Raw genomic sequence first — 12,583 nt, forward strand, 5'->3', positions numbered from 1 at the left:
GGGGCACTCCTTGTGAATGAACTCAGTCTATCCTCTCATGGTCACAGTTGGGCTCTGAAGAGGGATGCATCACCTTCTGAGGAAGACGTACTTTAAGGCAGAAATCCCTCTTTTCTTTTTTTTGTTCTTTTTGGGAAGGAGGTACAAATAGGATATTTGTTCTTCATATGTCCTTCACCTTAGCAAATTAGGGAACTTTTGTTCCTGTTATTAACAGAGGCCTGCATGTCGCACATTGTTTGAAATTTGGGAAAGTAAAATCCCAGATAAATTCACTAACTTACTTACTACACTAAAATAATTTAAAATTAAGCTACAACTATAACCAAAAATGTCTCGTAAAGGCTAGCTAACCAAAGCTCAAGAGCATCAGGGAGCTCCAACTCCCACCAGGGGTGATAAGAAGGAACTGACAAGGAGGCGGCAATCATGCCCCTTTATACTGTCATCTTGGCGAACGAGGATACCATGGTGCACATGCTGCCTGCTGGTATGGCTGGCAAAAATCTCTGACTCAAGTGCATTGGGTACACCTACACCTACAGTGGCATGTGTATGTGCAGAATCACTCTAAGAATTATTTCTGGAGGTTTTTTTGTTTGCTTTTTTAATCATGCTAAGCTTAGCTTTTAAAAAAGCTAAGAAATTACATATAAAAATGATGTGAAAAGATTATTAAGGTTGCAAAGTCAAGCACTCAAAAGCTTGGAAAAGCCAATATTAAAGTTGCATAGGTAACCTTAACTCTATCCCCTTGCAGCATATGCATTATGATTAGGACTTCTGATTTTTAGTTTTAACTAATAAACACTGACAAAATAATCCAGACAAGAAAAAAAGTGTTCATCCCATAAACAGTGCAAAAACACCAGAAATGATTACTTGTATCTAAGGGCTTGTCTACATGGAGCAATAATGCGGACTATGGGGTGTTGCTTCTAAAGTGTGGTAATGGATTGTGCATTAGTTGGTCAGTGTAGACTGGGGAAGACAATCTATGACATGTGTGCCAAAGGCGGCATGCTAGCTGATTTTCAGTGGCACTCACACTGCCCAGGTCCCAGTCACCGGTCCCGGGGGCTACACTGCTGGCTGGGGGTACCGGCCGCCGGCCCCCCTGCCAACTGGGGTTCTGTCCACTGGCCCCGCTCAGCCCGCTGCCGGCCCCCGGCCACTGGTCCTGGGGGCTACGCTGCTGGCCTGGGGTACTGGCTGCCGGCCCTCTGCCAACTGGGGTTCTGGCTGCCGGCCCCGCTCAGACCGCTGCCGGGGGGCTCTGCGGTTCGCTGCTCCAGGCCAGTGAGAGCTGCTGGAAGCGGCGGCTAGTATGTCCCTCAGCCCGCGCAGCTTCCAGCAGCTCCCATTAGCCTGGAGCAGCGCACTGCGGCCACTGGGAACCGCGATCAGCTGAATCTGAGGACACAGCAGGTAAACAAACCAGCCTGGCCAGCTAGGGGCTTTCCCTGCACAAGCAGCGGAACAAGTTTGGGAACCACTGGTGTAGTGAATGAGGTAGGGAACTATAGGAAGAGAAAACATGGTGGTATGGTTCAGGCAGCTGAATTCTGCCTAGGGGAACTGGATTCCATCCCTGCATCTGCTACAGAGTTTCTATGTGATGCAAGGTAAGTCACTTGAACCAAACTTTTCACAGGTTGTCATTAATTGTGTGTTCCTCATTTTCTAGGTACCCAACTTGAAACCCTAGGGTCTGACTTGCAGAGTGCTGACTACTCACAGCTGCAACTGAAGTCAAGGGAAGCCGTGCTTGCATATACAGAGTCCTATATAATGCTAAGTACTCTGAAAAACCATATCCCAGGTCTCCCAAATTGGATATCCAAAATTAGTGGATATTTTTTAACTTAATTTCTCTGTGTGTCTCTGTTCCCCATCTATACAATGGGAATAATAGCATCACCATACCTCACAAAGGTGTTGTGAAAAAAAGTATTAATATTTCTGAAGCACTCAGATATTACAGTAATGGATACCACAGAAAAGCCCATGAGGAAAATAATAATAATTGTCTTCACATCAGGGTTTGAATCATGTGCAGTGAATAAGACCAGGGCCCACATATTGAACAATAAGGATAAAACAAAATATTAAAGAGCTGCTAATAAGCAAGCACTGAGAAATCTGTTCACTGCATGAAGCGTGGGTAGTGTTGAAAAATATAAAATTATCATGTAATGAAAAAATACTATAATGCATATAAACAATGGGGCCAAATTAAAATTCCTAACTTTTAACTGCTTCACTTTGCAACCTTAATTATTTTCTTTTAACTTCTTTATGTGTAATTTGATCTCTCTCACACTTCATAATACATTTACATAGTTGACTCTGTTCATTAATCTGTGTTTTGAGATACTATAGAATTTATACCAGAGATAGTATCAAGAAATGTTTTTAGAGAATAAAATGAACAATCAAGTGATTATGAAGTAAATCTCAAACTGAGGAAACTGAGCTATCATTGCTGCCCAAATACATTTTAATTTTGAGGACACCAATGAGGATACCACAAAGTTAAATATTTTGGATGAAGTCCTGTCCCTACTGAAGTCAAAGTAAATTTTGCCACGGACCTCAACAAGGCCGGGATTTTATTCTTTCAATGTAGTTTATAGGCACAAAGGCATCATGTAATTAATACAATGTACACAACTTCCTCAAGAGTAGGGAGAATGACTCAAGGCACAATACATATATGTATACTAGCCCCAATCTTTGCTTAAATTACTAATGAGAAATCAGATAAACATGCATGTGAAAATTTATTCTCTTACCTTTCTGAGAAGACTGAGTCAAGTTTTTCTTCCCTTTTTCAAGTTGCTTTATTAGCTTTCGTATTTCAGAGTCATACTGAACCCATTCTGGGACTATCCTCAATGCAGCCTTTAGTTTGGGTTCTTTGGTTTTGGGGTTATTGCACTGAAAGTATAAAATATATCACTCTTGAAAAAACATCAACCGTTATAAGTAAACACAAGTATTCTCTTCAGCATTAGTGATGGAAAAACAAGTCCCTAAACAGAACACTGCTAAAAACTAGCTACAAAATTAAACACTGACTAGGACACCAATGAGTGTTTCACTATGTATCCCTTCTGAAATCAATGTGGACTATTAATTCACTGGGAAACAAAGTATGCCAAAACAAATTTTGAAAGTTCTTAAGAAATTAAATAAACACTTATGCAAATTATTTTGGCAAAAAATCCACCAATTAATATTCTGCAGTACAGCAGAACACAATAGAACTATTATTTACCATACTTTTCAGTCACTACTCTTTTAGTCATTCTAAACATCTGGGTAACATTCTTTATATTTGATAAACAGGACCATCTGTCACTAGCCCATAGGAATGTCTTCAGTCTCCTATATAATCATTCATCTCTCTCAATTACCTTATGCCTAATTAGCTATTCTGTTAGTGTTACAAATCACTTAAAGGGCAACATACATATGGTAAACTACCTTGAGATTCATCAACAAAACAGTATGAAATAGTCTATAAACCAAAATCTGATAGTTATTTAAACCATTTTTAATTGAAATACCTTTCATTTGTATTAGGATCCTCTGTGAAGAGATAATCAAATATTTTGTCAAGTGCCCAGTGGTACTGTAAGTTTGGCATGCTACTTCAGGAATTGCCAAGTATTAGAAATATACGGATACAATGATTTTAGATAACTGAGATCTCGGTCTCTCTTTCTAGGTCTATGACAAGGGTGGCCAACCTGTGGCTCCGGAGCCATATGCAGCTCTTCAGAAGTTAATATGCGACTCCTTTTATAGGTACTGACTCCGGGGCTGGAGCTCCAGGCACCAACTTTCCAATGTGTCGGGGAGTGTTCGCTCCTCAACCCTGGCTCTGCCACAGGCCCTGCCCCCACTCCACCCCTTCCCACCCCCTCCCCTGAGCCTGCAGTGCCCTCACTCCTCCTCTCCCCGTTCACCCCACCCCCCCGGAGCCTCCTGCATGCCACGAAACAGCTGATCAGGAGGTGTGGGGAGGGAAGGAGGGGCTTCTGGTGGGTGGGAGGTGCTGGGAGAGCTGACGGGGGGCTGCTGACCTATTACTGTGGCTCTTTGGCAATGTACATTGGTAAATTCTGGTTCCTTCGCAGGCTCAGGTTGGCCACCCCGGTCTATGAGGCTCTCTTTAGTGGAGTCTGCAAAAGTCATTGATTAGCTGGGTAAAGGGATTTAGGAAGTGAGGGTAGATGGAAATGATGATAAAGGGGAAAAAACCATAAGGAAAGGGAAAAAGACCATACAGTCAGACTGGTAAATTAACTCAAACTGCTTTAAAAAGAACTCCAGTGCTTCAGATATATGTGCCACAGCAACACAAGACTTTAAAAAAAAAAAAGTATTTCCCTGGCCACTTTGTGATCTTTGGATTGGAAAAAACTGAAGAATACTGAACTGATACTTACATGATGGTACAAGGGAAGAAGGATCAGCAAAATAAACCCCAGGCTTTATATAAATTAAATCAATATGAGTAAGGTAAGGCATAAATAATCTTTCTCAAACAAAAACTCATGTATTCCCAGGAAGGTTTGAACTAAGCATAGAGTAGTGTGGCATCTTTTTTACTTTCATAGTGTTAGGAAATAAACATTTGGTCACTTCCTGTGCATTTCTATTCTCTGAAATATTATGTCTGATAATTAGAGATGGTAAAATAAAAATGGAAAAAATATTCACAACTTCCGCCTCATAGAATCATAGAATCTAGGGTTGGAAGGGACCTCAGGAGGTCATCTAGTCCAACCCCCTGCTCAAAGCAGGACCGATCCCCAATTAAATCATCCCAGCCAGGGCTTTGTCAAGACTGACCTTAAAAACTTCTAAGGAAGGAGATTCCACCACCTCCCTAGGCAACGCATTCCAGTGTTTCACCACCCTCCTAGTGAAAAAGTTTTTCCTAATATCCAACCTAAATCTCCCCCACTGTAACTTGAGACCATTACTCCTTGTTCTGTCATCTGCTACCACTGAGAACAGTCTAGATCCATCCTCTTTGGAACCCCCTTTCAGGTAGTTGAAAGCAACTATCAAATCCCCCCTCATTCTTCTCTTCCGTAGACTAAACATCCCCAGTTCCCTCAGCCTCTCCTCATAACTCATGTGTTCCAGTCCCCTAATAATTTTTGTTGCCCTCCACTGGACTCGCTCCAACTTTTCCACATCCTTCTTGTAGTGTGGGGCCCAAAACTGGACACAGTACTCCAGATGAGGCCTCACCAATGTCAAATAGAGGGGAATGATCACGTCCCTCGATCTGCTGGCAATGCCCCTACTTATACATCCCAAAATGCCATTGGCCTTCTTGGCAACAAGGGCACACTGTTGACTTTAATCTGATGAGGTTCAATAAGGATAAGTGCAGGGTCCTGCACTTAGGACGGAAGAATCCAATGCACCGCTACAGACTAGGGACCGAATGGCTAGGCAGCAGTTCTGCGGAAAAGGACCTAGGGGTGACAGTGGACGAGAAGCTGGATATGAGTCAGCAGTGTGCCCTTGTTGCCAAGAAGGCCAATGGCATTTTGGGATGTATACGTAGGGGCATAGCGAGCAGATCGAGGGACGTGATCGTCCCCCTCTATTCGACATTGGTGAGGCCTCATCTGGAGTACTGTGTCCAGTTTTGGGCCCCACACTACAAGAAGGATGTGGATAAATTGGAGAGAGTCCAGCGAAGGGCAACAAAAATGATTAGGGGTCTAGAACACATGACTTATGAGGAGAGGCTGAGGGAGCTGGGATTGTTTAGCCTGCAGAAGAGAAGAATGAGGGGGGATTTGATAGCTGCTTTCAACTACCTGAAAGGTGGTTCCAAAGAGGATGGCTCTAGACTGTTCTCAATGGTAGCAGATGACAGAACGAGGAGTAATGGCCTCAAGTTGCAGTGGGGGAGGTTTAGATTGGATATTAGGAAAAACTTTTTCACTAAGAGGGTGGTGAAACACTGGAATGCGTTGCCTAGGGAGGTGGTGGAATCTCCTTCCTTGGAAGTTTTTAAGGTCAGGCTTGACAAAGCCCTGGCTGGGATGATTTAACTGGGAATTGGTCCTGCTTCGAGCAGGGGGTTGGACTAGATGACCTTCAGGGGTCCCTTCCAACCCTGATATTCTATGATTCTATGACTCATATCCAGCTTCTCGTCCACTGTAACCCCTAGGTCCTTTTCTGCAGAACTGCTGCCGAGCCATTTGGTCCCTAGTCTGTAGCGGTGCATTGGATTCTTCCGTCCTAAGTGCAGGACTCTGCACTTGTCCTTGTTGAACTTCATCAGATTTCTTTTGGCCCAATCCTCCAATCTGCCTCCCCCTAATTGTTTGGCAAAATTTTGTTTTGACAGAAATGTTCCAACCAACTCTATAAGTAATCCTAGAAGTTACAACTGATTTCCAGGAAGTAGAAGAGTCCATCAACCAAGGGCTCCTCACAATAGCTCACTAATAAAAGCAAAAATGCTATAAAAGCTGTAAAACATACACAATAAACCTTTGGTAACAGACACAGAATGATCATTATTCTTCTGAACAATTATGGCTGGCTCTATAATCTGAGATCACGGTGGGTCAAGACTGCTAAACATATGCCTTCAGAAATAAGTTACAGGTGAGGAACATTTTTCTCTTCCTCCTCCAAGCCCTTCTCTACACTTTTCTTAGTATGTTGTATACAAGCATGTGCGCGCACGCCCCCCCATAAGTTAAAGTAATACTCATATGATAAATTATGAAATAATTCATATATCTATCGAGTTCTTTTAATCATTTGACCTGCATTCTGCCCACCAATTCATCTCTCTAGAACTTAATCTAACATTCCAAATCCTTGCACAGCTTCCAATAAGCTATTGTTTAAAATCAACATTCCAGAGAAATGTTTTTTCCTTCTCTTTTTCCCCAATATGGAATATCTCCCTCAAATTATGCCTAACAAGTCTCTTCTTATCTCCCCAATCTATCTGTACTGGTGAGACTTACTGAGGATTAAAGACTCACCGCTAATACTCCTCAAAAGGAGGGTGAGCCTTTCTCTGCCACAGAGGGCGTGTAGTACTGGCACATAGGGACCAGCCACACTTACCAACCCTTCAAATATCTCACCGTAGTTCTATTGTTTGCTTGAGGATGTGGGAAGGAGAGGGAAACTATATGGGACAGTGGTGAAAAGAGCTTGCTATTATCCACTATCACCCAGCAGCCTCCAAAGTTGAAGCTGCAAATTAAGCCAAAAATTGGGAAAAGAGCTATAGCTGCTCTGAGAGGAAAGGAAGCATATTACTGGGCTTCAGCCACTTATACAAGAGGAGTTTGTGTTTCAGAACTTCCCAGCATTGCTGCCTCCATGTCACTCAGCGAGTGATACCATCAGAACTGATGGGGTCTTGTATATGAGTACAGAACTAAATTTCATATCTTGTGAAAATTGAAGAAACTTGGGTTAATAAAATGACATTTTCATCAACCCTTAATTGACTTACCAAATCAATTGTTTTAGCCTTTTTCTTGGATTCATCGTCACACCAGGTTTCACACCAGAGCCATTCTTGAGGGAGAGTCTTAATGGCCAACTGATGAATCATGTTATTGGGAAGATCCTGCACAAATTATTTAACCAATCACAAAATTAGTAACCTTGAATTTTGATATGCTAATAACCAGTTACCAAAAACTGAATTATAACACTACTACTTGAAGGAGATGGCAAAGAACACCCATCTCTGTTCCCATTTCTGTGAAGTATTTTTATTCACTAAGTTTCTCTCTAAGTGCCTGTCTACTTGTTTTTCAAATTGGTTAATAACTGCTAAAGTCTTTGGTATCCAGTCCCATCTGTTAATTACAATATGAGTACGGAAGTTTTCCTTGTGTTGCCATAATGTGTGGTCCTCTCTTAGATTCAATTCATGTTCTGATATTTGATGCAAGTGATACTGTTTCTACCTGATATTTATGAGTCTGCTTCTGCAACCTTATTCACGGTAAGTGCTACCCAATATAAAGGTTGTAGAATTAGATTCTATGAAATTATCAAAGCATAACTGAATCACTTCCCATTCCCCAAACTTCCAAAACAATTTTTCTTAAACTCCTTTCAAGAGCACAATGCTAATACTGCATTCTAGAACCTATTTACTTTTTATTTTTTTAAAAGAAAAGCAGACTCCAGAGGGCTATTTTGAAAATGGTAAAAGTAATAAGTCTTTCCTATGCTCTTCTCCTCACTCAAATTTCCTTGTTTTTAACTCATCTTTACACAATGGATTGTAGATGCCTATTGTTGATAAACTGTACAGTCAATTGCTTGATCACTCTTTGGTTCATTATGAAATATACTTGAGACCAGATAACCAGTGTTAGTTAGGTGTATCACTATAAACCAATAATAATATAGCACAGGAAAAGGGTTCTATATGACACCAGTCTCAGGGAAGCGGTCTCATGCAGCATGGTAACATTCACATTACATAGAAGGTGTGTTCCCAAAGTTATATCCCTAAAGCCACCTTTTTATACTCTACCTGTTTACAAGTAAATGCTACTGTATACATCAGGGGTGGGCTAACTATAGATTGTCAGCCCAGTGGTGCACCCCGCACCCTTCCTGCACCCCAACCCCTTGCCCTGAGCCCCTTTCTGCATACCACACCCCCTCCCACACCCCAACCCCCTGCTCCAGCCCTACATTCATGACCCTGCATGCAATTTTCCCACATAGATGTGGCCCTCAGGCCAAAAAGTTTGCCCGCCCCTGGTATACATCATATGAAACTAGATTTAACCAATCAGCTTTCTACCTTTTTTTTCCTGGTACCATGGTGTACCCCTTATCTTTGTTCTGAATACATGCATTCCAAGTAGCAAGGGGTGTGTGAAGTCACCTTCTTGGTTTGACATGTATAGAACAATCACGTCTTGTCCTCTTCATTTGGGACACTGCAGTGTTGGCCTGTGAGAATACATCGCTAACTATTGCTATAGTAAAATAATCATATGTCCTGATCCTGACAATTTTCCTATCTACTTAAGTGAGATCTTACTTCAACTAATGCAAGGTGTTATGGGGGTACTTAGCATCAGAGAACACGATTATATTAAAGGTGTAGGCCAATTTAGAGTCTATAACTGCTATAATATTTGTACTTAATGCATACTAATATATATGTGGTGCAGATAATACGTTAATACATTAATATTACAATATATACATATTGTGTGTGTATATATATATATATATATAGTGACAAAGTTCCTCCTCTACCTTCATGGGTCCTGCGCTTATTGGTGGATTTGCTTGCCTCAGAGATTCATGGCAGCCCTCGGTTTGGCCACTTTTGTGGCCCAAATTTGCTGTTCACTCAGATAACCTCATCACTGGCCAGCATGGGGAAAAAAAGAAGAAAAACCCCCACAGTGTCTGCTGATCCACCATGTAGGTCGGGGAACAGCCCAGAGACCTCCCCTCTGGTGGAACCCACAGTCCAGGTCAATTCCTCCTATGTCTGATCAAGAGTTGGGAGATTTGGGGGGAACCCAGGCCCACCCTCTACTCCGGATTCCAGCCCAAGGCCCTCTGGATTGCAGCTGTCTAGAGTGTCTCCTGTAATACCTGTGTGACAGCTACAACTTCCTGGGCTACTTCCCCATGGCCTCCTCCCAACACCTTCTTTATCCTCACTACAGGACCTTCCTCCTGGTGTCTGATAACGCTTGTACTCCTCCGTCCTCTGGCAGCACGCCCTCTCACTCCCAGCCCCTTACGCGCCCCCCTAAAAACTGATGGGAGGTCCCTTTTAAACCACGTGTCCTGATTAGCCTGCCTGCCATAATTAATTGTAGAAAGTTCTTAATTGGCTCCAGGTGTCTTGATTAGCTTGCCTGTCTTACTTGGTTCTAGCTTTAGGATTGCTCTAGGGCAGCCCCTGCTCTGGTCACTCAGGGAGCAGAAAACTATTCACCCAGTGGCCAGTATATTTGCCTTCTACCAGACTCCTGTACCCCACTGGTCTGGGTCTGTCACAATATATATAACTAATGATGTTAATGCCCATGGTTTGTTGAGTGTGTAGGGAACAGGATCTAAGAATAAGTGTGAGATCACCCAAAATTACAAAGCCAGCCTTGCACAATATATCTTCAGATAGTCCGGTCCAAAGTTAAAAAAATATAGATGCTACTGTTGCATCTACTGATAAGCAATTTTGCACATACCCACTGTGTTTATATTTGAACATGTAAATCTCCATCTCCAAGCACTACTAGAGTCATAAATATTTTTATTTTCTTGACCATTCATAATGTATTATAAACAGGAGAGAATAAAATCACATATTTGTACTTGATTTGTAAAAGATCTAATGCATTTTAAAATATGTATCTAAAATTACTGGGTGTGTTTAGACAACAACATGTAAAGATTATACTAAGTCTGTGTCAAGTATCAAGATATACTTAGTTACATATTAACTTAAATTTAATGTTTGCTATTTTGCAAAAAAAGTTTCATGAACTTGAGGAGATCTAATAAGTGGACCGTTACCTTCTCAAATTCAAGTAAAACCAGATTGTTCCTCTACTGCACCTCACTGACTTTCTAAATGGAATCAGAATTCTTCAGTGAGAAAAAGTTTGTGAATGTACAAATGGAGGGTGCTGCAAGGTTATAAAGATTAGAAGGGTAGTAGCGTACAGATAGCTATTCACCACTTGCATGGTTTAAAGCGGATTATTGAAGCTGTGTTATTAAACATAAAAGTCAATTCAATTGGTTATCCTTTCAGAAGAATGCCTTATCTATAAAAACTGCCTTACTACTTCTAGAAGGCCAAGTAAAAGAAAATAGTCATGGCAAAGAGAAATAACTGTTGCAACAGCAAGGTTGTTATTTCCATCACAGTATCAGACTTCTCATTCTCTCAAAGAGTTGTTTAATCAGTTGAAACTAAGACCTTTCAGACACCAAAACCACTTCTAAAAACTGTTCTTTATTTTGGTTTACAGTATGACAGAATCTTCGCAGGTACAGTTTGATGTCCTACTTCACTTTAAAGAGAGGTTACGGTACTGCCTCAGCTTTAATAGAAATGCAATTCTCATTTTCATAAAGGAAACATTTCCTCTTAAAAACTGTATGCATTTCTTTATCATTCTCATTACTTGTAAATGGATATGGGTGCTCTGCTTCAGGTGCCCCCCTTGAGTCCTTGATCAGAGATTTATCTGCTAGACATGCCTGTTTGGCCCACGGATGTGTCCTATGCCTCCTTGTGCTGGATAATAAGCCTATATAGGGATGCATATGTGAACCACCCTTAGTTCCTCCTTCACCCAAATGTCTCCACAGAACAGTCTGAAGGAGAGGGGAAGGAAGGGTGGGTAGTGGAGAAACCATAGGGACACATCTTGAAGAACTGCAGTTACTGCACAAGGTGAATAACCTCTTTTCCTTCTTTGAGAAATGACCCTATGGGTGCTCCACTTCAGGTGACTTCTAAGCAGTTTCCTGGGAGGAAGGAGAGCTTCAGAACAGAAGATAGTACTAGGTGCTCCACTGTAGGTATGTATGCGCCCCCACGCTGCCAATCAAAGAATATCAGTATGTGCCGGCTCCTCACCTGCCATGAGGCTAGCCAGCATGTGCAAGCATTTCCCTCTCAGTTCCGTCTGTACTGCAGAGTTCATTCGTGAAACTCTGAGTAGAGGGGAGGATGGTGGGTTGTGGAGCACCAATAGGGATACACTTCTCAAAGAACCATCGTTACTGCACAAGGTAACTACTACTTTTTCGAGTAGTGTCCCTGTGGGTGGCTCCATTATAGGTGACTCCAGAGCAGTATCCAGCAGTGGAGGCTGGAAGTCACATCTGACAAAGATGCCCAACCGTGGTGCTGAACTGGGCATATGTAACCAAATCCCCCAAGATGGCATAGTGTTCAGCAAAAGTATGAGCAGATGCCCAAGTAGCAGCTCTGCTGATTTCTGATATAGGGATACCCTTGGCGAGGGCAATGGACGAGGACAATGACCTCGTTGAATGCATGCGTATTGAAGATGGGGGTGCTTCTGCACGCAGTTGGTAGCAGAGTTTAATACAGCCAGAGACACACTTTGAGAGTCAGTGAGCTGAGCTAGCTGTACCTTTTGACCTTTTCGCAAGGGAGATGAAAGTCTCTTGGATTTCCTAAAGGCCTTTGTCCTAGTCAAGTAGAAGGCCACAGCTCTTCTCACATCAAGCATATGGAGGATCGTCTCTCTGTTATCTGCATGAGGTTTAGGATGAAACGCTGGAAGCTTGAATGAGTTGATTCAGTGGAAAGCAGAAGACACATTAGGGATGAACATTGAATTCAGTGTCAGCGTGACCTTGGCCAGGAAGAATACTGTGAAAAGGGGATGAGCCATCAGCACTGCTATTTTCCCTCTGCTTCTCGCTGAAGTAACGGCGATAAGGCACACCATTTTCATGGAAACATGAGTCAATGAGCAGGTGGCCACAGGTTCAAACGGTGGTCTAGTCAGCCCTTTTAACACCAAATTTA

General features: G+C 42.1%; 1 protein-coding gene across 1 annotated transcript in view; it reads right to left on the reverse strand.

The window, feature by feature from the left end:
- The window catches only part of UGGT2 (UDP-glucose glycoprotein glucosyltransferase 2), a 282,769-nt gene that overhangs the window by 5,645 nt on the left and 264,541 nt on the right, over positions 1-12,583 (reverse strand). Inside the window, exons 39-40 of the mRNA XM_077807042.1 lie at positions 7,526-7,642; positions 2,796-2,940 (exon numbers count right to left, since the gene is read on the reverse strand). Of these exons, the coding sequence (XP_077663168.1) occupies positions 2,796-2,940; positions 7,526-7,642 (262 nt within the window). The remainder of the gene's footprint in view (positions 1-2,795; positions 2,941-7,525; positions 7,643-12,583) is intronic.

Source organism: Eretmochelys imbricata, chromosome 1, assembly GCF_965152235.1.
Source record: "Eretmochelys imbricata isolate rEreImb1 chromosome 1, rEreImb1.hap1, whole genome shotgun sequence".
Lineage (NCBI taxonomy): Eukaryota > Metazoa > Chordata > Testudines > Cheloniidae > Eretmochelys > Eretmochelys imbricata.